We start from the raw sequence: 24459 nt of genomic DNA, 5'->3' as shown, positions 1-24459 counted from the left end.
CTGAGAGGGCGTCCCCTACCTAGGCGCGCCGGGCAGGGTCGTGGGGAGCACGAGGGTAGGGGGGGTACAGGTGGGGGCCCCCGAGGGCTGCGGCGGCGGTGGCGCGGGCACCACGCCCCCCGGGAGCGCCCCCCGCGCGGCAGCCACTCACGATTTTCTCGGAGGCGCCCGCACGGGACACGGTGCCGTTCAGCCCCACGAGCGAGGGCAGCGTCTGCGACATCCAGTTGGTGACCATGGCCATGGTGCTCAGCACAGCCCCGATCTTGAGCAGCGGCACCGACATCGCGCCCCCGCCTCATGCCCCGCGGCCGCCCGCCGCGCTTCCCTTCTCTGGCCCGCCGCGGGGCGCTCTGTCCCTCGACACCCAGGCGCCCCGGGGGGCGTGGGGGAGGGGGCACGGGCGCGAGCTGCGGGTGGGGGGGTTCCGAGCTGGGGTGAGGGGGGGCTCGGGGACGCGGGCTGCGGCTCGGCGCGCCTGGCGGGCTCCTCTTATAAAGCGCCGGCTCGGCCCCCCGCCCCCTCCAGCGCCTCCGCGCCGGGCACTTCCAGCCGCCGTGACGTCACGGCTCCGGCCTGGAGCCCGGCGGGGGGCGGGGGGCGCCCAGACTGCCCTCACCCCCCCACCCAACGGCCTCGCCCGCCCCCCGCCGGGGACCGCTCCATGGGGTGGGGGACCTCCACCAGGTAGCATTCCCCAAGCGCCCCACCCCCACCGCGGTGTCATTCCCCAGCCCCGCCCCCCAGCGGTATTCCCCCCCTCCCCCTAGGCGGTGTTCCCGGACCGCCTCCCGCGCGCAGCCCCTCTCCAAGCCCCAGCCACGGGACCCCGCGCGTAAAGGCGCACTCGGCCCACCCCGGCCCCCGGCCACCCGAAGAGGGCAGGGGGCCGGAGTCGCAAGTCCCCACCCACCTACTGTTGGGACACCCACCCTGGCTCCCTAAAACCTCGGAGAGTGGGCATTGGGGGGCGTGGGGGGCGACACGCTCGTGCGCTCCCATGATTCGGGTCGCCAAGAAGCTCCTTTAGCTGCGGGAAGGGGCTTCCTTCCCGGGCACTGAGACCACTCTAGGGATCCCTCGTTCATTTCGTGCCCCAAGGGTGGCGTGATCCAGGACCAGGAGACGCAATTGCTTGGGTGCAGGTGCGGTGCTGGGGTCACTTCGGCCACGGGAGGAGTTCACTCCCACGACTACCAAGGGCAGCATCCTACCCAGGGACCGCGGAGACCCAGCACGCAGCTTTTAGGAGGCGAGTCCCGGGCGGGTGTAGACTCGCAACTTTAACTTGGGGTGGGGGCGGGGCACTCACGCTTCGGACCTTTCTCGCGGCCCCGGGGACCCGCTCCCGGCCCGCCCCTTCGGGGGAGCTGGAAGCGCAGTGCCCTCGCCGCCCACCCCTCCGCCCACGCACCAGCCGGCGGCGGCGGCGGCGGCCGTGGGGCAGCGAAGAGGAGCGCCGGGCTGGTTTTAATTTCCTCTGTTTTGCCTGCACTCACGCCCCCTCCTGGCGTCCCCGCGTCACCTCGCGCTGCCGCCGCCGCCGTCGCCCTCAGCCCGCGGCCGCCGCCGTCTGGAGGCGGCGATGACTCAGGCCTTTCCAGGTGGCGGCCTGGGGCTGAGGGCTCGGGCTGGGGAGAAGCGCTAAGGATGAGGGGGGAGTGGGGCTGGGGGGCTTGAACAGTCTTTTTTTCTGAGCTGGACAACACCGAGATGGAAGTGTGACCTGCGGGGATGACTGTTCCTCTCTGCCTCAGTTTCCCTATTTGCCAAGTGGGTGGTGGAGACCTAACACGTGTAAAGGGCTTCCTCATCCTGAGAATCAGGTAATTTACTGAGCATCTACTATGTCCCAGGTACTGTGAACAGCAGACAAAAATGTCTGCCTGTGTGAAATTGAATATTCTTTTCTCTCACTCTCTCTTTTTTTTTTTTTTTTTTTTTTTGGTAGAGATGGGCATCTCTCTATTTTGCCCGGGCTGGTCTCGAACCCCTGGCCTCAATCGATCCTCCCACCCTGGCCTCCCAAAGTGTTGCGATTCCAGGAGTCAGCCTCCAGGTTGGATGTGATGATGAATATTCTATGGGGTGAGACAGTCAAGAAATAGGGGAAAAAAGTAAAGTACATAAGATATTAAGAGGAAGGGGAAGTAAACTTTAAACAGGGTGATTGGAGAAAGGGACGTTTAAGCAGAGACCTGAAGAAAGTGAGGAAAGGGGGGCCCGCGCAGTGGCTCACGTCTGTAATCCCAGCACTTTGGGAGGCCAAGGAGGGCGGATCACCAGGTCAGAAGATCGAGACCATCCTGGCTAACACAGTGAAACCCTGCCTCTACTAAAAATACAAAAAATTAGCCGGGCGTGGTGGCGGGCACCTGTAGTCCCAGCTACTTGGGAGGCTGAGGCAGGAGAATGGCGTGAACCCAGGAGGTGGAGGTTGCAGTGAACTCAGATCATGCCACTGCACTCCAGCCTGGGCGACAGAGCGAGACTCCATCTCAAAAAAAAAAAAAAAAAAAAGAAAGTGAGTAAGGGAACCATCTGGATATCTGGGGGAAGAGAGTTCCAGGCAACAGGAACAGCAAGTGCAAAGGCCCTGGGGCAGGAGTGTTCCAGGACCAGGAAGGAAGCCAGCATAGTTGGAGTGAGCCAAGGGGAGAATAAGGGATGATGATGTTTGTAAAATATTTTACAAGTGTCTGGGACATGGTAAGTTTTTCAAATAGTAGCTACCATTGTTGTTATTATTTGAGGCCGGGCACAGTGGCTCATGCCTGTAATCCCAGAACTTTGGGAGGCCGAGGCGGATGGATCACTTGAGGCCAGGAGTTCGAGATCACCCTGGCCCACATGGTAAAACTCTGTCTCTAGTAAAAATACAAAAATTAGCCGGCTATGGTGACGCATGCCTGTAACCCAGCTACTTGGGAGGTTGAGGCGGCAGAATCGCTTGAACCCGAGAGGCAGAGGTTGCAGTGAGCGGAGATCAAGCCACGGCACTCCAGCCTTCCAGCCTGGGCGACAGACAGAGTGAGACCCTGTCTAAAAAAAAGAAAAAATGTTCTAAAGCTTTCATTGATGAGTGCTAAACACTTTGCAGATGCATTGTTAACAGGTGCTGCAACATCCATGAACAGTACAGCAACACCCCTATTTCCAGGTGAGGAAACTGAGCTCAGAGCGGAGAGGGACCCAGATCAGGCGAACCCAGCAGGGAAGTGGGGGCCCAGGTTTTGAAACCAGGTCTGTCTGATTTCAGATCCTAAGACCAACTGGGCTCCAGGCCTCCTGGCTTAGACAATTTGGAACCCAAACAAACTTTCTCACTCTGTGGCCATGGGTGCTGTGGGAAACTGCCTTAGTTCAGCGCATCCAAGCTTCTTCAAGGAGTGGTCTGTGCTCGAGTTTGCACTTCTTGCATTTAATTCCTCACCTCCCACCTCCCCAGCATTTCCAAAACTCCTCTCACCGAAGGTGCCAATTTGCCAGGTCCGTACCCTCATGCCAGTCCTCCTTAGGTCATTCTCACAGTAAGTCAGTCTCCACGAACCATCACCTTCTTGAAACTCCTTTTTCCCTTAACTTCAGAGACATGGTATCACTTCCTAGTTCTGCACCCACCTCTCTGGCTGTGCTGTCGCTGTCTCCTGCTACTCCCTAAAACTCTGTATCTTTCAGGGCTTTGTCTGGGTTCCCTGCCACTCTCATTCTGCCTGGACCATCACACCCACTCTCAAAGTTTTGGCTGCATCTGTTACACTGCTACCTCAGGACCTTTGAACTTCCTGTTCGTTCTACACAAAACACTATTACCAAGGATGCCCCACATGACTTGTTCCTTTACTTAATTAATGTATTTTTTAGAGGCAGGGTCTTGCTCTGTCACCCAGGCTGGAGTGCAGTGGTTCAATCATAGCTCACTGCAGCCTCTAACTCCTAGGCTCAAGCAATCCTCTCGCCTCAGCCTCCCAAATAGCTGGGACTACGGATGCGAGCCACCATTCCCAGTCCTTTATTTAATTTATATCTCTGCTCTGTCATTGTGTGGGTCAGAGCCATGCCCTGCCCTTCCCCCAAGAAAACTACATTTCCCAGATTCCATTGCATACTGGCTTCCTATTCGGTTTATCCAATGGGAGGCACTGGAGGGAGATGGGAGCTTGGAGAGGAGCCAAGGTGTTTCTCTCCTGTGTCCGCTTGGTGTGAACGGTGTTTTCCAGCAGTGGCTATGCCTCCTCCATAGTCCCAGTTCCTACCCAAGCGTCCCTTCCTCATCACATCCCCTCTGTGCCATGTCCCTCCAGTAGTGTTCTGCTGTAGCTTATTCCAGATTTTCCAGGTTTCCTCATCATCCCATGTGGCTTCTCAACTCTTTCTTCTCCCACTTAACCAATTCCCTGTATTAAATTCCCCCTCTCTGAAACACACAGACTGGTTTGTTTCCCTAACAAGACCCTCAGTGATATGGTGATCTTCTCCAAAAGACCTTCCCTGGCCACCTCATCTACAATCTGAGCCCCCCACCACTCTCTGCCACTTACCCTACTTTAGTTCTTTTTTGTTTTGTTTTGTTTTGTTTTGAGACGGGGTCTCACTCTGTTGCCCAGGTTGGAGTGCAATGGCGAAATCTCTGCTCACTGCAACCTCCATCTCCCGGGTTCAAGTAATTCTCGTGCCTCAGCCTCCCGAGTAGCTGGGTTTACAGGTGCATGCCACCATGCCCATCTAATTTTTTTATTTTTAGTAGAGATGGGGTTTCACCATGTTGGCCAGGTTGGTTTTGAACTCCTGACCTCTAGAGATCCACCCACCTCGGCCTCCCAAAGTGCTGGGATTACGGGCGTGAGCCACCACGCCCGTCCACTTTAGTTCTTTTATCTCTTTTTTTTTTTTTAAGGCGAGGGTCTGGGCACTCTGTTGCCCAGGCTGGAGTGCAGTGGTGCAATCATAGTTCACTGTAACCTCAAACTCCTGGCCTCAAGTGATCCTCCCACCTCTGCCTCCTGAATAGGTGAGACTACAGAGGCACACCACCGTGCCCAGCTTATTTTTTAAATTTTTTGTAAAGATAGGGTCTCACTATGTTGCCTGGGCTGGTCTCAAACTCTTGGGCTCAGGCAATCCACCTGCCTCAACCTCCCAAAATGCTGGGATCATAGGCGTGAGCCACCACGCCAGACCCCTAGAAGTCTTTTTAAAGATCCAACAATTCCATCTACCCAAGAGAAACCAAAGCATATGTCCATGAAAAGACCTACACATGAATATTCATAGCAGCATTGGTTATAATGAATGAAACAATCCAAACACCCATCAACTGGTGAGGGAATAAACGAATTGCGGTACATCCGTACAACAGAATGCCATTCCGCCATAAAAAGAAACACGCTCCTGATACATGTTACAATGTAGATGATCCTCAAAAACATTTTGCTAAGTAAAAGGAGACAGAGGCAAAAGGCCACATAGTTTATGATTCTATTTATACAAAATATCCAGGGAGAGCAAATCAATAGACAGAAAGTAGACGAGAGATTGCCTGGAACTGGGGGTGGGAGTGGAGATGGAATGCAAATGGGCACGGGGGCTGTTTTGGGGGTGATGTAAATGTCCTATAATTGGATCAGGGTGATGGCTGCACAACTCTGTAAAATTTACAAAAAGTCATTGAATGGCACACTTACACAGGTGAATTTTACCGTCTGTAAATTACACCTCCATAAAACTGCTGAAAAGGGAAAATCCATCAGGTGCGGTGGTTCACGCCTGTAATCCCAGCACCTTGGGAGGCTGAAGCGGGAAAAGCCAGGAGTTTGAGACCAGCCTGGGCAATGTAATAAGACCTCATTTCTTCCTATTTATTTTTTTGAGACACAGTCTCACTCTGTCACTCAGGCTGGAGTGCAGTGGCCTGATCTTGGCTCACTGCAACCTTCCCCTCCCGGTTCAAGTGATTCCCTTGCCTCAGCCTCCCAAGTGGCTGGGATTATAGATGTGCGCCATGACACCTGGCTAATTTTTGTATTTTTAGTAGAGACAGGGTTTTGCCATGTTGGCCAGGCTGGTCTCAAACTCCTGATCTCAGGTGATTCTCATGCCTCGGCCTCCCAAAGTGCTGGGATTACAGGCATGAGCCACCACACCTGGCCCCCTGCCAATTTTTTTTTTTGAGACAGAGTCTTGCTCTGTCGCCCAGGCTGGAGTGCAGTGGCGAGATCTTGGCTCACTGCAACCTCTGCGTCCAGGTTTCAAGTGATTCTCCTGCCTCAGCCCCCTGAGTAGCTGGATCACAGGTGCGTGCCACCATGCCCAGCTCTTTTTTTTTTTTTTTTTAGTAGAGATGGGGTTTCACCATGTTGGCCGGCTGGTCTCGAACTCCTGACCTCAGGTGGTCTGCCCACCTCGGCCTCCCAAAGTGCTAGGATTACAGATGTAAGCCACACCACCTGGCCCCTCCTCCCCACAAAAAATTTTTAAGTAGCTGGGCATGTCCCTGTAGTACCAGCTACTTGGGAGGCTGAGGTGGGAGGATCACATAAGCCCAAGTTTTTGAGGCTGCAGTGAGCTATGATGGCACCTCCGCACTCCAGCCTGGGCAACAGAGCAAGACCCTGCCTGTACAAAAGGGGGAGGCATTTTTAAACTTTGCCTGCAAGCTCCCTCTTTGAGGTGCCCTGCACTGTATTAACACGAGAATAAGTGTCTCCTTAAATTTTGAGCCCAAGATTCCTTGCTTGCATCACCCTGGTCCTGGCAATGATGTACCCACGGTCAGAAATGAGAGACTGTTTACTTTTTACCCCTCCTTCTCCATCCCTCCTCCTCTATCCAAACCAGCACCGCAGCCAGCTAATCCTGATGCAGAAATATCTCAAGAAAGTGTCAACTCTTCCCCATCATCATCACTGTGAACATCATGCTGGTGAGCCACTGAAAAAAATATTTCTTCTGGGGCCAGGCTTATGCAATAATCCCAGCACTTTGGAAGGCTGAGGTGGGCAGGTCACTTGAGGTCAGAAGTTCGAGACCAGCCTGGCCAACATGGCGAAACTCCATCTCTACTAAAAATACAAAAAAAAAATAAAAAATAAATTAGCTGGGTGTGGTGGTACAGACCTGCAATCCCAGCTAGTTGGGAGGCTGAAGCAGAAAAGTTATTTGAACCTGGGAGGCAGAGGTTTCTGTGAGCAGAGATCACACCACTGTACTCCAGCCTGGGCAACAGAGTGAGACTCCGTCTCAAAAAAAAAAAAAAAAGTTTTTCTTCCCTTGAAATTTCTGGGTAAAAAATTAATAACTGTTGGGAAAATATCAATAATTGCTGAGGTTTACTTAGTACTATCATGTTCCAGACACCATTTGCAGCAAAGTTACGTGTAATAACTCATTTAACCCTCAGAATACCCCTATGCAACAGACAGAATTATAATTTCCTTTTGTTTGTTTTGGGGTTTTGTTGTTGTTTTGAAACGGTTTTGCCTGCCCTGTCACTCAGGCTGGAGTGCAGTCACGTCATCATACTTCACTGCAGCCTCGAACTCCCTGACTCAAGCGATCCTCCTACCTCAACCTTCCGAGTAGCTGGGACTACAGTCACATGCCACCATGCTTGGTTATTTTTTTATTTTTTTTGAGGCGGAGCCTCGCTCTGTCGCCCAGGCTGGAGTGCAGTGGCCGGATCTCAGCTCACTGCAAGCTCCGCCTCCCGGGTTTACGCCATTCTCCTGCCTCAGCCTCCCGAGTAGCTGGAACTACAGGCGCTCGCCACCTCGCCCGGCTAGTTTTTTGTATTTTTTAGTAGAGACGGAGTTTCACCATGTTAGCCAGGATGGTCTCGATCTCCTGACCTCGTGATCTGCCCGTCTCGACCTCCCAAAGTGCTGAGATTACAGGCTTGAGCCACCGCACCCGGCTGGTTATTTTTTTTTAATTATTTTTGGTAAAGACGGGGTCTTGCCATGTTGCCTAGGCTGGTCTCAAACTCCTGGCTCAAGCGATCCCCTTGCCTCAGCTTTTCAAAATGCTGGGATGACAGGCATGAGCCACTGCGCCCAGCTAGGGACAGATTTTTAAAACAGAACACTAACAAGCACTAGCCATGAAAGAAAAAATGATTTGAACTACATTAAGATTAAGAAATCCTGGCTGAGTGCAGTGGCTCACGCCTGTAATAGCACTTTGGGAGGCCAGGGCGGGAGGATGGCTTCAGCCCAGGAATTTGAGACCAGCCTGGGCAACATGGTGAAACCCCATCTCTACAAAAACTACAAAAATTAGCTGGGTGTGGTGGTGTGCACCTGTAGCTACAGCAACTTGGCAGGCTGAGGTGGGAGGATGGCTTGAGCCCAGGAGATCGAGGCTGCAGTGAGCCATAATTCCACCACTGCACTCCAGTCTGGGCAGCAGAGCGAGACCCTGTCTCAAAAAAAAAAAAAAAAAAAGGAGAAATGAAATGAAATTAAGGACTTCTATTGATTCAAAGACACCACTAAGAGAATGAAAAGAAAAGCTACAGAGGAAAAGATATTTGCAATCATTATGTCCAACAAAAATCTCATATCCTGATTTTATAGTTATGTAAAATATGTATATGTATCTATGTAAAATCTGGGTACACACACACACACGCACACACATTCCTACAAATCAGTAAGAAAAAAAACAGACATCTGAACAGAGAAGTGGGCAAAAGACTTAGACATTTCACAAAAGTGGATATCCAAGTTGTCAATAAACATATGGAAAGGCACTTAATTCATCAGCAGGCACATCATTCATCATCAGGAAATGTAAATTAAACCCACAATATTCCCAGCACTTTGGGAAGCTGAGGTGGGAGGAACACTTGAGCCCAGGAGTTGGAGACCTGCCTAGGCAACATAACCAGATCCTGACTCAAAAAAACAAAAATAAATTTATAAGTAAACCCATAATGCAATACTATCTGGCACCCATCAGAATGTTTAAAATTAAAAACAGGTCAGGCACGGTGGCTCATACCTGTAATCCCAGTACTTTGGGAGCCCAAGGTGGGTGGATTACTTGAGCTCAGGAGTTCCAGATTAGCCTGGGCAACAGGGCAAAACCCCATCTCTACAAAAAAATTAGCCAGGCGTGGTGGTGCATGCTTGTGGTTCTAGCTACTTGGGAGGCTGAGGTGGGAGGATTGCTTGAGTCTGGGAGGTTGAGGCTGCAGTGAGCAGAGATTGTGCCACTGCACTCCAGCCTGGGTGACAGAATGAGACCCTGTCTCAAAAATAAAAAAGAAAAGAAAAGAAAAAGAGGCTGGGCGTGGTGGCTTACGCCTGTAGTCCCACCACTTTGGGAGGCTGAGGCGGGTGGATCATGAGGTCAGGAGATCGAGACCATCCTGGCTAAAATGGTGAAACCCCGTCTCTACTAAAAAATACAAAAAATTAGCCAGGCGTGGTGGCGGGCACCTGCAGTCCCAACTACTGTGGAAGCTGAGGCAGGAGAATAGTGTGAACCTGGGAGGCAGAGCTTGCGGTGAGCCAATATCGCGCCACTGCACTCCAGCCTGGGCGACAGAGGGAGACTCCATCTCAAAAAAAAAAAAAAAAAAAAGACAATACCAAGTGTTGGAGAAGATATGGAGCAACTGGAACACTTCATACACGACTGGTGGAAGAATACATTGTTGACTTTTTGGAAGAGTCTCTGCAACTTTGGAAGACTGTATAGCAGTTTCTCCCCATGGCTCAGCAATTCCACTCCTACGTATATACAGTTGAGCTTCATGATTCAAAAATTCCAGATTGGCAAATTCGCCTACTTGTTGCAATTTGTTTATACTCTAAGATCAATACTCGCTGGGGCATTTGTAGTCATTTGTGGACATGCACAGTGATAATATTATTTTTCTTATTTAGAAACAGGGTGGAGTAGCCGGGTGCGGCGGCTCATGCCTGTAATCCCAGCATTTTGGGAGGCTGAGGCTGGCAGATCACTTGAGGTCAGGAGTTTGATACCAGCCTGGCCAACATGGTGACATCTGTCTCTACTAAAAATACAGGCCGGGCGCGGTGGCTCAAGCCTGTAATCCTAGCACTTTGGGAGGCCGAGACGGGCGGATCACGAGGTCAGGAGATCGAGACCCTCCTGGCTAACACGGTGAAACCCCGTCTCTACTAAAAATACAGAAAACTAGCCGGGCGAGGTGGCGGGCGCCTGTAGTCCCAGCTACTCCGGAGGCTGAGGCAGGAGAATGGCGTAAACCCGGGGGGCGGAGCTTGCAGTGAGCTGAGATCCGGCCACTGCACTCCAGCCTGGGTGGCAGAGCGAGACTCCGTCTCAAAAAAAAAAAAAAAAAAAAAAAAAAAATACAAAAATTAGCCAGGTATGGTGGGTGCATACCTGTAATCCCAGATGCTTGGGAAGCTGATGCACAAGAATTGCTTGAACCCAGGAGGCAGAGGTTGCTGTGAGCCAAGATCATTGCCACTGCACTCCAGCCTGGGCGACAGAGTGAGACTGTCTCAGGAAAAAAAGAAAGAGAGAAAGAAAGAAAAATGAAGAAAGGAAGAAAGGAAGAAAGAAAGGGAGAAAGGGAGAGAGAAAGAGAGAGAGACCGGGCGCGGTAACTCATGCCTATAATCCCAGCATTTTGGGAGGCTGAGGTGGGTGGATCACTTGGTCAGGAGATCGAGACCATCCTGGCTAACACGGTGAAACCCTGTCTCTACTAAAAATACAAAAAAATTAGCCAGGCGTGGTGGTGGGCGCCTGTAGTCCCAGCTGCTGGGGAGGTTGAGGCAGGAGAATGGCGTGAACCCAGGAGGCAGAGCTTGCAGTGAGCCAAGATTGCGCCACTGCACTCTATCCAGCCTGGGTGACAGAGCAAGACTCCGTCAGAAAGAAAGAAAAGAAAGAAAGAAAGGAAAGAAGGAAAGAAGGAAAGAAGGAAAGAAAGAAGGAAGGAAGGAAGGAAGGAAGGAAGGAAGGAAGAAGGAAGGAAGGAAAGAAAAAGAAGAAAGAAGAAAGAAGAAAGAAAGAAAGAGAAAGAAGAAAGAAAGAAAGAAAGAAAGAAAGAAAGAAGAAGAAAGAAAGAAAGAAAGAAAGAAAGAAAGAAAGAAGAAAACAGAAAGAAAGAAAGAAAGAAAGAAAGAGAAGAGAGAGAGAGAGAGAAGAAGAAAGAAAGAAAGAACGAAGAAAGAAGAAAAAAGAACGTAAGAAGGAAGAAAAAGGAAGGACAAGGAAGGAAGGAAGAAAAAGTGGAGGATAAAGGAAGAAGAGGACAGCCCTCCGAAGAAAGAAGAAAAGAAGAGGAGATAAATAGAAAGAAAGAAGAGATTAGAAAAAGAGGAAGGAAGGAGAGAGAAGAGAAAGAAACAAAAGGAAGGAAGGAGAGAGAGAGAGGAAGGAAGGAAGGAAGGAAGGAAGGAAGGGGAGTTCAGTGGTGGGATCATAGCTCATTGTGACCTTTACCTCCTGGGCTCAAGCAATCCTCCCAAGTAGCTGGGACTTCAGGCATGCAGCACCACGCTTAGCTAATTAAAAAAAATTTTTTTGCAGAGCCGGGCATGGTGCCTCACATCTGTAATTCCAGCACTTTAGGAGGCCGAGGCAGGTGTATCACCTGAGGTCAGGAGTTCGAGACGAACCTGGCCAACATGTCAAAATCCCATCTCTACTAAAAATACAGAAATTAGCCAGGCTTGGTGGCGTGTGCCTGTAATCCCAGCTACTCGGGAGGCTGAGGCACAAGAATCACTTGAGGCCAGGCGTGGTGGCTCAAGCCTGTAATCCCAGCACTTTGGGAGGCCGAGACAGGCGGATCACGAGGTCAGGAGATCGAGACCGTCTTGGCTAACATGGTGAAACCCCGTCTCTACTAAAAAATGCGAAAAACTAGCCGGGCGAGGTGGCGGGCGCCTGTAGTCCCAGCTACTCGGGAGGCTGAGGCAGGAGAATGGCGTGAACCCGGGAGGCGGAGCTTGCAGTGAGCTGAGATCCGGCCACTGCACTCCAGCCTGGGTGACTGAGCAAGACTCCGTCTCAAAAAAAAAAAAAAAAAAAAAAGAATCACTTGAACCCAGGAGGTGGAGGTTGCAGTGAGCCGAGATCGTGCCACTGCATTTCAGCCTGGGCAACAGAGCGACACCCCTGTCTCTACAAAAATAAATAAATAAATAAACAAACAAACAAATAAATAAATAAATAATTTTTTTTTTTTTGAAATGGAGGTTTCACTCTGTTGCCCAGGCTGGTCTCGAACTCCTGGGCTGAAGCCATCCTTCCGCCTTGGCCACCCAAAGCACTAGGATTATAGGCGTGAGCCATTGCTCCTGACCTGACAACATACTCAGTCACCCAATCCTGTTGAAGTCTAATAAGGAGACACACTGCTTTCTTCCTCCAGTTCTGATACTACGTGCAAGTGTCTTTTTTACAGTCCATTTAGTGCCAAGCTTTTCATATTTTTGTGCTGTTTGTTGGTGACTTCGCTATCTTCAGTGACCCCCACGCACAGTGCTGAAGTGTAGTCTAGTGTTTCTACGTGCAAGAAGGCTGTGATGTGTCTCACGGAGAAAAGACATGTGTTAGAGAAGCTTCATTCAGGCATCAGATGTAGTGCTATTGGCCGGGAGTTCAATGCTAATGAATCAAAAAATAAATATATATGTGATATATATATATGTATATATATATCTGATATTCTAAAACAGAACCACACATAAAATAAAGTTATGGCTGGGTGCCATGGCTCATGCCTGTAATCCTAGCATTTTGGGAAGCTGAGGCAGGCAGATCATTTGAGCCCAGGAGTTGGAGACCAGCCTGGGCATCATGGTGAAATCCCAGCTCTACAAAAAATTAGCCGGGCATGGCGGTGCGTAATCCCAGCTACAGAGGTGTTGGGAGGCTGAGGCGGGAGAATGGCTTGAGTCCGGAAGGCGGAGGCTGCAGTGAGCCGAGATCACACCACTGCACTCTAGCCAGGGGGACAGAGTGAGACCCTGTCTAAGCAAAACACAACAAAAGAAAAAAGTTATATATTATTCAGTTGACAGAAACGTTGTGGTCAGAGGCTTTCGACAAAAACAACAAGTGTTAGTGAGGAAGTGGAAAAATAGGAACCCTTTGTGGGAACATAAAATGGTGCAGCCGCCATAGAAAACATTATCGTAGTTCTTCAAAAACTTACAACATAGTTACCCTATGACCCAGCAATACTTTTTTTTTTGAGACAGGATCTTACCCTGTCACCCAGGCAGTGGTACAATCATGGCTCACTGCAGCCTTGACCTCCTGGGCTCAAGTGATCCTCCCACCTCAGCCTCCCGAGTAGCTGGGACCACAGGCACAGCTAATTTTTGTATTTGTTGTAGAGACAGTGTTTTACCATGTTGCTGAGGTTGGTCTCAAACTCCTGGGCTCAAGCAATCCACCCACCTCAGCCTCCCAATTGCTGGGATCACAGGTATGAGCTGCTACACCTGGCCCAGCCACGCCACTGCTGAATACGTACACAAAAGAATTGAACTCAGTGTCTCAAAGAGATATTGGTACACCCATGATCACAGCAGTATTAATCCCAGCACCTTGGGAGGCTGAGGCAAGAGGATCACTTGAGGCCAAGAGTTCAATACCAGCCGGGACAACACAGTGAGACCCCCATCTCTACCAAAAAAAAAAAAAAAAAGAAAAAAGAAAAATTAACTGGACATAGTGGTACACACCTGTAGTCCTAGCTATTTGAGAGGCTAAGGTAGGAGGATCACTCGGGCCAAGGAGGTTGAGGCAACAGTGGGCTGTCGTCACACCACTCCAGTCTAGCCTGGTCAACAGAGCAAGACCCTGCCTCTTAAAAAAATAAAACAAAATAAAATTTAAAAAGAACCTGGCTCACCAGGTGCTCAACATGTATTTTTCTTGGGATTCACCGGGACTCTCACAGCCTAAAAAGTGAGAAGCTATTTGCCATTTCATTTGATGGCTGAACTGGCTCTGCCTTTTGTTTTTTTTTCTTCTTGTGCAATGACACCTGTCTTCTCGTATATTAAGCAAGGCTAGGTACTAGCTGTCCAGAATTGTTGGAACTATGTATAAAGTAAGAGTAAACAGGGACCAAGAGTCTACTGGGTCCCCAGGAGCAATAAAAACAACCTTTTCCAGGCTGGACATGGTGGCTTATGCCTGTAATCCGAGCACTTAGGGAGGCCAAGATGGGCAGATCACTTGAGGCCAGGAGTTCAAGACTAGCCTGCGCAACATGGCAAAACACTGTCTCTATTAAAAATATAAAAACTGGCCAGGTGTGGTGGTGCACACCTATAGTCCCAGCTACTTGGGTGGCTGAGGCATGAGAATTGCTTGAACCCAGGAGGTGGAGGTTGCAGTGAGATGAGATCGTGCCACTGCACTCCGGACTGGGTGATAGAGAAAGATAATAAACTTTTGTATACAGTCTTCATGGAATCTACTCTCCCTACTCTCTGCTCTTTCCTGGTTACTTCTTGGTTTGTGGCTGCGCTCTGGATGGATGAAGTTGCAAGACACACTGAGGTGGTGTGCACCTGTAATCCCAACTACTTGGGAGGCTGAGGCAGGAGAATTGCTTAAGCCCAGGAGTTCGAGGCCTGCCTGGGCACTATGGCAAGACCCCATCTCAAAAAGAAAAAAAGAGGGCCGGGCACGGTGGCTCAAGCCTGTAATCCCAGCACTTTGGGAGGCTGAGACGGGCGGATCACGAGGTCAGGAGATCGAGACCATCCTGGCTAACGTGGTGAAACCCTGTCTCTACTAAAAAAAATACAAAAAACTAGCCGGGCGAGGTGGCGGGAGCCTGTAGTCCCAGCTACTCGGGAGGCTGAGGCAGGAGAATGGCGTGAACCCGGGAGGCGGAGCTTGCAGTGAGCTGAGATCCGGCCACTGCACTCCAGCCTGGGCAACAGAGCGAGACTCTGTCTCAAAAAAAAAAAAAAAAAAAGAAAAAAAGAGAATGGGCTTCCACCTTGGCAGTGAAGACATGTTAATGAATGTTCTTTGAGACAAGAGTTCCCTAGATGTAGGAATAAAGTGTTCCTGTTATGACAACTTTTTTCCAACACAGCCAGGCTCAACTCCTCCAGAAGTTAAATCTTCTACTCCACTCCTTGAGAGCACAAACTACCACCTAATGCTTACTGCATAGTATAATACTTGAGATACAGAAGGCTCTCAATGAATGCTCTCTAAATCAGTACATGGGCCAGGTGCAGTGGCTCACGCCTGTAATCCCAGCACTTTGGGAGGCTGAGGCAGGTGGATCACCTGAGGTCAGGAGTTTGAGACCAGCCTGAACAATATGGTGAAACCCTACTAAAAATACAAAAATTAGCTGGGCATGGTGGCGTGCGCCTGTAGTCCCAGCTACTCGGGAGGCTGAAGTGGGAGAACGGCTTGAACTCGGGAGGCGGAGGTTGCAGTGAGCCGAGATTGCACCACTTCACTCCAGCCTGGGCGACAGAGTGAGACCCCGTCTCAAAATAAAATAAAATAAAATAAAATAAAATAAAATAAAATAAAATAAAATAAAATAAAATAAATGAATACATGAGTGCAGGAACAAATGAAAACAGCACATTACTGCCTCCCAGGCACTGACACTGAATCCTGGGGCTAAAAAGTCATTGCCCATACCAGCCACTGGGCTCACCAGAAACCCACACATACCAGGCCAGGTGCAGTGGCTCACGCCTGTAATTCCAGCATTTTGGGAGGCTGAGGCGGGCAGATCACCTGAGGTCAGGAGTTCAAGACCAGCCTGACCAACATGGAGAAACCCCATCTCTACTAAAAATACAAAATTAGCCAGATGTGGTGGCACATGCCTGTAATCCCAGCTACTTGGGAGGCTGAGGCAGGAGAATCGCTTGAACCCGGGAGGTGGAGGTTGAGGTGAGCCGAGATGGCGCCATTGCACTCCAGCCTGGGCAACAGAGCGAAACTCCGTCTCAAAAAAAAAAAAGAAAGAAAGAAAGAAAGAAAAAAAGAAATCCACACAAAACACATGGTTGGCCTACAAGGATACAGTCACTGGTGTGATGATGATACAAGCATGTCCCTGTGCTCATGGTCCCTGAACATGCACACAACCACCAAACATACACATACATGCATGACACCACAGACACCTGCCTACAGGGCCAAAATTAGAGTGAGGTAAGTTATGCAAGTGCAGAGGTGGAGCCCATAGTTAATTAAAAATTTGTTGCCGGGCGCGGTGGCTCAAGCCTGTAATCCCAGCACTTTGGGAGGCCGAGACGGGCGGATCACGAGGTCAGGAGATCGAGACCATCCTGGCTAACACGGTGAAACCCCGTCTCTACTAAAAAATACAAAAAACTAGCCGGGTGACGTGGTGGGCGCCTGTAGTCCCAGCTACTTGGGAGGCTGAGGCAGGAGAATGGGGTAAACCCAGGAGGCGGGGCTTGCAGTGAGCTGAGATCTGGCCATTGCACTCCAGCCTGGGCGACAGAGCGAGACTCCGTCTCAAAAAAAAAAAAAAAAAAAAAAAAAAATTTGTTTTTGTTCATCGTAGATTTTTCTTGCATTAATTTAGATTTTCTTAAAATGTTCCGTTAAAATATTATTTATCTTGGTTACTTTTTTTTTTTTTTTAGGGCCATCCCCTTAAATTTTGCACTATAGCTGAACACTATACCATGTACCTGTCACCCTAGCTACTCAGGAGGCTGAGGCAGAAGGATCACTTGGGCCCAGGAGTTGGAGGCTTCAGTGAGCTATGACTGCACCACTGTAGTCCAGCATGGGTGACAGAACAAGACCCCATCTTAGCAATAGTCCCAGCACCGTGGCTCATGCCTGTAATCCCAGCACTTTGGGAGGCCAAGCTGGGCGGATCATTTGAGGTCTGGAGCTCGAGACCAGGGTGGGCAGCGTGGTGAAACTCTGTCTCTACTAAAAATACAAAAATACAAAAAAAAAAAAAAAAATTAGCTGGGTGTGGTGATGTGCGCCTGTAATCCCAGCTACTTGAGAGGCTGAGCAGGAGAATCGCTTGAACCCAAGAGGTGGAGGTTGCAGTGAGCTGAAATCGCGCCACTGCACTCCAGTCTGGCCAACGTAGCAAGACTCCGTCTCAAATAATCATCATCATCATCATCAACTTTTTAAAATGTTTGCACCTGCGGCGAGTATCTCACCTGTTTTACCCTGACCTGGGCATCTCCATCCCACATACGCACATGCACAGGCACAGGTGTAAAATCACACACATTCACCCACAAGTCACATAGACGCACACAGTCTCTGCACAAATCTCATTCAACCACTAGATGTCGCCCAAGCTCCATAATCTTAAATCCAGCCCCAACGGGGCGCTTTCCTACACTAACTCAGAGTCTTTAAATTTCCTTTTACTTCCCTCCACTGGGACATTTACATGCTCTAAAGCAGCCCCAGGAGAACATCGTCTTACCCCTAAATAGCAGTGCCCTATCAGGGTGGAATTTCAGGCACAGGTAAAGAAGATGGGTGTTCTTTCTTTCTTTTTTGTAGAAACAGGGCCAATCTGTCGCCCAAGCTGGAGTGCAGTGGTGCAATAATAGCTCACTGCAGCCTTGAACTCCCGGGCTGAAGTGATCCTCACACCTCGGCCCCTAAGTAGAACTACAAGCCTGGCCAATTTTTTAAAAAGTTACTGTAAAGGCTGGGCACGGTGGCTCATGTCTGTAATCCCAGCAGATTGGGAGGCCAAGGCGGACAAATCAAGAGGTCAGGAGTTTGAGACCAGCCTGGCCAACATGGTGAAACCCCATCTCTACTAAAAATACAAAAATTAACTGGGCATGGTGGCACGCCCCTGTGGTCCCAGCTATTCGGGAGGCTGAGGCACAAGAATCTCTTGAGCCCGGGAGGCAGAGGTTGCACGGAGCTGAGATCATCACACCACTGTACTCCAGCCTGGGTGACAGAACAAGACTCCATCTCAAAAATAAAAAAAAGAAATAAAAAGAAAAAGTTATTGTAGAGATGGGATCTTGCTGTATTGCCCAGGTTGGTCTCAAATTCCTGACCTCAAGAGACCCTCTGGCTTTGGGCTCCCAAAAATGCTGGGATCACAGGTGTCAGCCATCACACTGGGCTGAAGAATGGGTTCCTTTTTTTTTTTTTTTTTTTTGAGACGGAGTCTCGCTCTGTCGCCCAGGCTGGAGTGCAGTGGCCGGATCTCAGCTCACTGCAAGCTCCGGCTCCTGGGTTTACGCCATTCTCCTGCCTCAGCCTCCCGAGTAGCTGGGACTACAGGCGCCACCACCTCGCCCGGCTAGTTTTTGTATTTTTTAGTAGAGACGGGGTTTCACCGTGTTCTCGAACTCCTGACCTCGTGATCCGCCCGTCTCGGCCTCCCAAAGTGCTGGGATTACAGGCTTGAGCCACCGCGCCCGGCCAAGAATGGGTTTCTTGGTGCCTTCCATCCAGGAGCAAGTGTTCCCCTGACACTCTCTTGATACAAGAATCCTGTGGCTTGAGAAAGAAAGACGCTGTGTGTGTGAGGGGGTCCATCCACCCATCCACCCAGCAGATATTTCTTGAGCACCTACTGTGTGTCAAGTTCTGTTCTAGACACTGGAGAAACAACAAAGCTGGCTGAACCCTGATAAACTGCCGCTGTAGTGGGGAAACAGACAATGAATGAATAGAAGAATCACAGAAATGTGGAAACAAGAGCTGTAAAGAAAAACATGGCCGGGCTCACGTCTATAATCCCAGCACTTTGGATGGCAGATCACCTAAGGTCAGGAGTTCAAGACCAGCTTGGCCAACATGGTGAAACCCTGTCTCTACTAAAAATACAAAGAAAACTGGCCAGGCGTCAGGTGGCATGTGCCTGTAGTCCCAGCTACTCGGGAGGCTGAGGCACAAGAATCACTTGAACCTGTGAGGCAAAGGTTGCAGTGAGCCGAGATCGCGCCACTGCATTTCAGCCCAGGCAACAGAGCAAGACTCAATCTCAAAAAAATAAAATAAAATAAAATAAATAAATAAATAAATAAATAAATAGAAAAGAAAAAGAACACGGAGTAAGCACTCTGAGAATGGCAGCAGGGGGCTGTTTCACCTAGCCGTTCAGGGTGGGCCTCTTGGAGGAGGTGACATTTAAGCAGAAATCAGAGATAAATAGCTACCGGGGGGAACAGTGTCACAGGGAGGGGGAGCAGCAAGTGCTAAGTCCCTGAGGCATGTGATCTAAACTGAATTATTCCTTCTCCCCATCCTGTGGAAGCCCCAGGAAAGAGTTGGTCCCAAACCCAGAGAGTGCCAACAATGTAGCTAGATCTTAGGGAGGGATCAGGGATCAGGAAGGCATCTTTTCCACAAGGAAAATAGTGGAGCGGCCGGGCGCGGTGGCTCAAGCCTGTAATCCCAGCACTTTGGGAGGCCAAGACGGGCAGATCATGAGGTCAGGAGATCAAGACCATCCTGGCTAACACGGTGAAACCCCGTCTCTACTAAAAAATACAAAAAACTAGCCAGGCGAGGTGGCGGGCGCCTGTAGTCCCAGCTACTCGGAGGCTGAGGCAGGAGAATGGCATAAACCCGGGAGGCGGAGCTTGCAGTGAGCTGAGAACTGGCCACTGCACTCCAGCCCAGACGACAGAGCGAAACTCCGTCTCAAAAAAAAAAAAGAAAGAAAGAAAGAAAATAGTGGAGCTCAGAACTATCAAGCTCTCTGGTAGTCACTCCCAGGCCAGAACCCAGAACATCGTGGATAGATCCTGAATGAATGGATAATGCCTCTGAAAGTCTCTGCTTTCCTGTTCTCTTGCTCTCTGGGTCACATCCAAACTTCTGCCCACAGTTTACAAGTTCCTAAGTGGTCTGGCTTCCCTGGCCTCATCTTCCCGCCGACATCCCCATTACTCACTCCTCTGCAGCCACACCAGCGTCCACACTGCTTCTGAAACTCACCAAGCTTGTTCTTACCCCAGGGCTTTTGCACCTTCTGTTCCTCCCACCTTGAATGCTTCCCCCAGACACCTACAATGTCTTCCCCCAGACACCCACAAGGCTCCTTCTCTCACCTTCTTCAGATGTCACCTGAAATGCCACCTATTTAGAGACACCTTCCCTCACCATACTGGCTCAAATAACCTCCACCCTGTAATCTTTTTCTGTTTTTTTGCTTTGAGACAGAGTCTTGTTCTGTTGCCCAGGCTGGAGTGCAGTGGCATGACCTCGGCTCACTGCAACATCCGCCTCCCAGGTTCAAGCAATTCTCCTGCCTCAGCCTCCCTAGTAGCTGGGATTACAGGTGCCTGCCACGACACCCAGCTAATTTTTTATATTTTTAGTAGAGACAGGATTTCACTATGCTGGCCAGGCTGGTCTTAAACTCCTGACCTCAGGCGATCCACTTGCCTCAGCCTCTCAAAGTGCTGGGATTACAGGTGTGAGCCACTGCGCCTGGCTCCACTCTAATCTTCTATATTTTATCTGTTATTCTTCATGCTACTTGCATTGTATTATATGTATATTTAGTTGCCGACACTGTATTACATGGGTTACTTGGTTCTTTTCTCTCTCCTCTACTAGGTCAACTCCAGGAGAGCAGGGATTTGATGACTCAGTTGGTGGCTGTATCCCCAGTGCATAATCTGTTCACTGAATGGTTTAACCAATGATTTCTAGGAAGGACCTCGGGTCCATCAGGGACAGGGAAGAAGTCTTTGGAAAGTGACGGAGGGAGCTAGGAGCGGGTAGAGCATCCTCTCTGCAGACCCCTCCCTTCCCTGGGGTGCCAGGCTGGGTGGGCCAACGCCAAGAGGGTGTACCAGCTGCCTAGACTGTTTTACGACCATGTAGTTCCCGCAGTGGCCGCCTGGAGGCACTGCAGCCCACGGCAGGATTCCACCAGCCCCGCCCTAACGGATTACCTCATTTGGCCACGCCCCCGTTGTCCTTTAGCCCCGCCTCCACTGACCTCGTTAGTCCCGCCCCCAAAGCAACTCCCTCCCAGCCCTGGGGGCTGTAGGATTCACCCTCCAATTCCAACTCTGGCAGCAAACTCTGGCACCCTAGCCAATCTTGGTGAGAAGACAGAAAATCTAGGGTCCCCCTAGCAGGGGGTGGAGGAGAACCCACAGGGGGTGGCTCCAAGGATAATTCAACTTGATTCCTGGTTCATTTTGTTTTCAGCGGTTTCTCAAGTGTGTGCCTCTTTTGGTCTTTTATCTCTCCCAGGTGTGTCTCTTTGCTTCTCTCTGGCTCACACATCCATTGAGTACCTACTGTGTGTGGCCTGATGCCTGGCGCTGGGCACACTCCCTATTCCACCCAGCGCGTGGGTGCTTAGATGCATGGGGAAATGGAGGAGCGAGGAAGGGGACCCCACAACCTCTCCTCGTGGCCTAGAAATCCTTCTATCTGGAGTCTAACCTCCATTCCTCCCAACACGCCCCTCGGGGTGAATACAAGGGTCTGCTTCTTTTCTTGATGAGGAAGGGGAAGGTGCCCAGATTGTTTCTCCCCTTCGTATCTACCTAAAAAACCCCCCTAGCAATGTCTTCACGGACGCTGTCCACACCCATGGAGCGGATTATTTAACAAAAGGGTAATCGTGTGGGCTCAGGAGCCAGACTGCCTCGGCTCAGTCCCACCTCTGTCACTCTCGAGCTTGAGCAAGTGATTTAACTTTTCTGTGCCTCAGTTTCCCCATCTATAAAATGAAAGTAACAATACCATGCCCTAGTAGACAAGAGGTAGAGGGGGTTAAATGCCTTAGTCTATGCTGTGTGATTGAAACAGCACCCCTCAAATTAGCACGTAATGAATGATCACTGTTATTATAATGACTATTATTTTTGATCCCAGCTTCCCTGTGAACTCCTACAGAGCTGAGAACTTGGGGGTGCTCTCACCCCCAAGATGGAGGAGGAGAGGGGCTTTCCAATAGCCAAAGAGAGCGTGGACGCCCCACATTCTGCAAGGCTCCCTGAGCCTGCCCAAGAGAAGGGGGCCAGGGGGAGGGAGACTGCTTCTGTAAGGGCATGAATGGCGTGTGCGGTTGTGAGCAAGGCACCAAGACACACACACGTGCATGGATGGACACGTTTGCACACACAGCGCTTGCGCGCGCGCGCACGCACACACACACACACCCTTTTAGAGTGATTTACCCAAAGGTACAGAATAGCACACGCTGACTCCAAGGCTCTCACACGGCCACACACCTGGCCACACACGTATTGTACAACACCCAGTCATCTGGAGCCAGTAATGAGGACAGGGTCACACACACACTCTGTCTCACATACCGATCACACCCCAACTCAGGCACTACTTGGACAAGCCCCCCAACCGCCACACACACAAACTCCCCCCGGTCACACCCAAACACGACACAAAGACACACACGTTTACCCTGCACCCCCAAAGCATTTCACACGCGTCCCCGTCAGTCACTCTCACGTGAGTCCCGCCCTCTGCCCCACACTGGGGGCTGCAGGCGAGGAGTGGGGGGCTTCGGAAACTGGGCATCTCGGCCCCGAAGAGGAAGTCAAGGGTAAGCAACCATCCCCGTCCAAAGCCCCCTTAAGTTTCCCTCCCAACCCCACTCCGCTCCCGCGAGATGGCGGGGTGGGGGCTCGGGGCCGTGGAGGGGTTGAGAACCCCAAAGATGCCACCCCCAAACCAGCCCAGCCTGAGCTGGATTTGAAGCCCCCCCTTGTCCTCTCACAAGCCAGAGAGTGCACGTCCCGGCCCCTCCCCTGCTGCGACCCCCCGTCCCTCGCCGCCCTGCAGCTGGGGTGGCTTGTGGAGCCTCCCAACCCCGTTTCTGCAAGAACCCTCGGTGCCCCCCTCCTCTCCCGGAGCCACCCGCGCCCGCACCTGCCCGCCGGGCCCCTACCTGTCCGGCCAGGCCTGAGCACAGCAGCAGCAGCAGCGGCGGCAGGACCGTGAGCGGCCACATGACGCGCCCCCAGCCCGGCGTCCCGACCCCTGCCCGCCCTAGCGGCGCCTCGGCGCGGGGACCGCCACCAGGCGCGACCCCGCCCGCCCGGCCGGGGCGACCCTGCGCCGCCGCCTCCCCCGCCTCGCCGGCGGCCGGGATTCCGCCCCACCCCCGCCCCCTCGCTTGCTCCGAGTCTTTGTTGCGGGCTCCGCCCCCCGCCCCGCCCCCAGCTCGTCTTCGGGCGCAGCTCAAGCAGGGTCGGGTGGGGGAGTGGGGGGCAGGGAAGTGGGGGAGCCAGCACCAGCGAGGGGACCTGAGGACAGGACTTGGCAGCGCCCCCCAACCCCCAGGCCATTCCGGAAGCGGGTCGCGGAGGTGGGGGAGGGGTGCCCGTCACGTGTTTGTAAATTTCACCCTCCAGGGGACATTTCTCACTTTGCAGGTGGGAGGGGGATGAATGGTTGAGGGAAAGGAGTAGGAGGAAGGCCTGGTAGCAGAGAAGAGAAATGATGAACGCTCCCTCCCTGAAAACTCAAGAGTCAACAGGGAAACTGAGGCAGAGTCTGAAATTGGAAGTTGGAGGAGGGGTCAATGCCAGGACAAGACGAGTGGGGCATAGATGGAGACGGGGAATAAGAGGAAAAAATTGGGGTTGGGCGGACAGGAGACCGAGAAACAGGCAAGAGGCCAATGGAAATGTCCACGTGGGTGAGCCTGGCCTCCAAAAGGGGCGTCTCGTTTTCACCCTCCCCGGGCGCCCCATTTCCCCACCAGTCCTCCCGCTGGAAGCCTCCCCGCCTCCGCCACACCTGGAAGAGTTTCTCCTCGCTCCTGTTTCTATAGCCCAAGATGAAAGACCACATCCCCCGAGAGAATCAAAATATTAACACCGCCTCCACGCGAACCATTTGCATATGAAGGGCGTCCTTGTCTAGCCTCTCTTTCGGGAGGCTTTCCAGCCTTTCTCTGCCTCTCCTCCAAAAGTGTTCCTAGGCTGGGCGCGCTGGCTCACGCCTGTAATCCCAGCACTTTGGGAGGCTGAGGAGGGCGGATCATCTGAGGTCAGGAGTTCAAGACCAGCCTGGCCAACATGGCAAAACCCCATCTCAACTAAAAAATCCAAAAATTAACCGGGCGTGGTGGTGCATGCCTGGAATCCCAGCTACTCGGGAGGCTGAGACAGGAGAATCGCTTGAACCCAGGAGCCAGAGGTTGCAGTGAGCGAGATCGTGCCATTGCACTCCAGCCTGGGCAACAGGAGGAAAACTCGTCTAAAAAAAAAAAAAGTGTCCCTAATCATCTTCCCTCCCCACCCCTCCAGGGATTTAGATGTATGTAGGGAGAGGTGGAGGAGGAGGGCGGGTAAGTAAGTCAGATTAGAGAGAAATCAGGCATAAAATATGGGAGGCTAGGAAGCCTGGCATTTTTGTGACCCTGATACTGATGGGGTAGGAGGGATCTCCCCAGACGCTGGTGGGGCCTCGACCCCAGCTGGTGTCCAGGCCTCTAAAAAAAAAAAAACAAAAAGATAAAATAAAAAA

General features: G+C 51.3%; 1 protein-coding gene across 2 annotated transcripts in view; it reads right to left on the bottom strand.

The window, feature by feature from the left end:
* OLFM2 (olfactomedin 2) overlaps positions 1-23116 on the bottom strand; it is an 87772-nt gene extending 64656 nt beyond the window's left edge. Inside the window, exon 1 of one of the 2 annotated variants that reach the window (XM_030936144.1) lies at positions 22874-23116. In XM_030936144.1, the coding sequence (XP_030792004.1) occupies positions 22874-22936 (63 nt within the window). In that variant the 5' untranslated portion in view covers positions 22937-23116. Of the gene's footprint in view, positions 1-151; positions 471-22873 lie in introns of those variants that run through there. The other variant, XM_010373794.2, reaches the window with a different exon arrangement.
* Positions 23117-24459: the final 1343 nt, after the last annotated feature.

The sequence above is a fragment of the Rhinopithecus roxellana genome, chromosome 8 (genome assembly GCF_007565055.1).
Source record: "Rhinopithecus roxellana isolate Shanxi Qingling chromosome 8, ASM756505v1, whole genome shotgun sequence".
Lineage (NCBI taxonomy): Eukaryota > Metazoa > Chordata > Mammalia > Primates > Cercopithecidae > Rhinopithecus > Rhinopithecus roxellana.
This window is presented reverse-complemented; position numbering and strand designations above follow the sequence as displayed.